At 55.4% G+C, this 446-nt stretch overlaps 1 protein-coding gene across 1 annotated transcript in view; it reads right to left on the minus strand.

Moving 5' to 3' along the window:
* Nucleotides 1–446, minus strand: part of LOC109485699 (ectodysplasin-A-like) — a 9,894-nt gene extending 9,448 nt beyond the window's left edge. The window contains exon 1 of the mRNA XM_019789365.1: nt 1–446. This exon is cut by the window's left edge and continues 296 nt beyond it. Coding sequence (XP_019644924.1) covers nt 1–100 — 100 coding nt within the window. The 5' untranslated portion in view covers nt 101–446.

The following is a 446-nucleotide window of genomic DNA, read 5'->3' on the forward strand; positions in this document are numbered from 1 at the left end:
CATGGGCGCAGCGGCATGGGTCCGCCATCCCGACGGCTGTATCCAACTGTCCGGGGCACCCTCCCGGCTTCCTGGCTACGCTAACTTGAGCTACGGTCATTGCAAAACTGGTAGACTAGGCAAGCTAGGGGAAAGAGTGGACGCTCTACGCCATATGCCAACTTCGACCAGCAGGGACCGTAAGTTTTGGGACGGCGAAGTGTCACCGCGAGGAGCTAGTCGTGTTTGTGTTTTGATTATGCACGAGTTTCTGGCGGGAGACCAAGTGACCCGTGTAGCCACGCCCTCACACGTCAATCAAAACTTTCCTGGAACGCGATTGGTCAGGAGAGCGAAATTTTCTCGGAAGGAGTAAGGGGGTCGAGCAATGGAGTTTGTTAACTCCTCCCCTTTGGTGCAGGGTAGGTTTTGTTGCACGGAGGTCTTGCTATGGCCAATCGCTGCAA

Source organism: Branchiostoma belcheri, unplaced genomic scaffold (genome assembly GCF_001625305.1).
Source record: "Branchiostoma belcheri isolate BF01 breed outbred unplaced genomic scaffold, Haploidv18h27 scaffold78, whole genome shotgun sequence".
In the NCBI taxonomy this organism is placed as follows: Eukaryota; Metazoa; Chordata; class Leptocardii; order Amphioxiformes; family Branchiostomatidae; genus Branchiostoma; species Branchiostoma belcheri.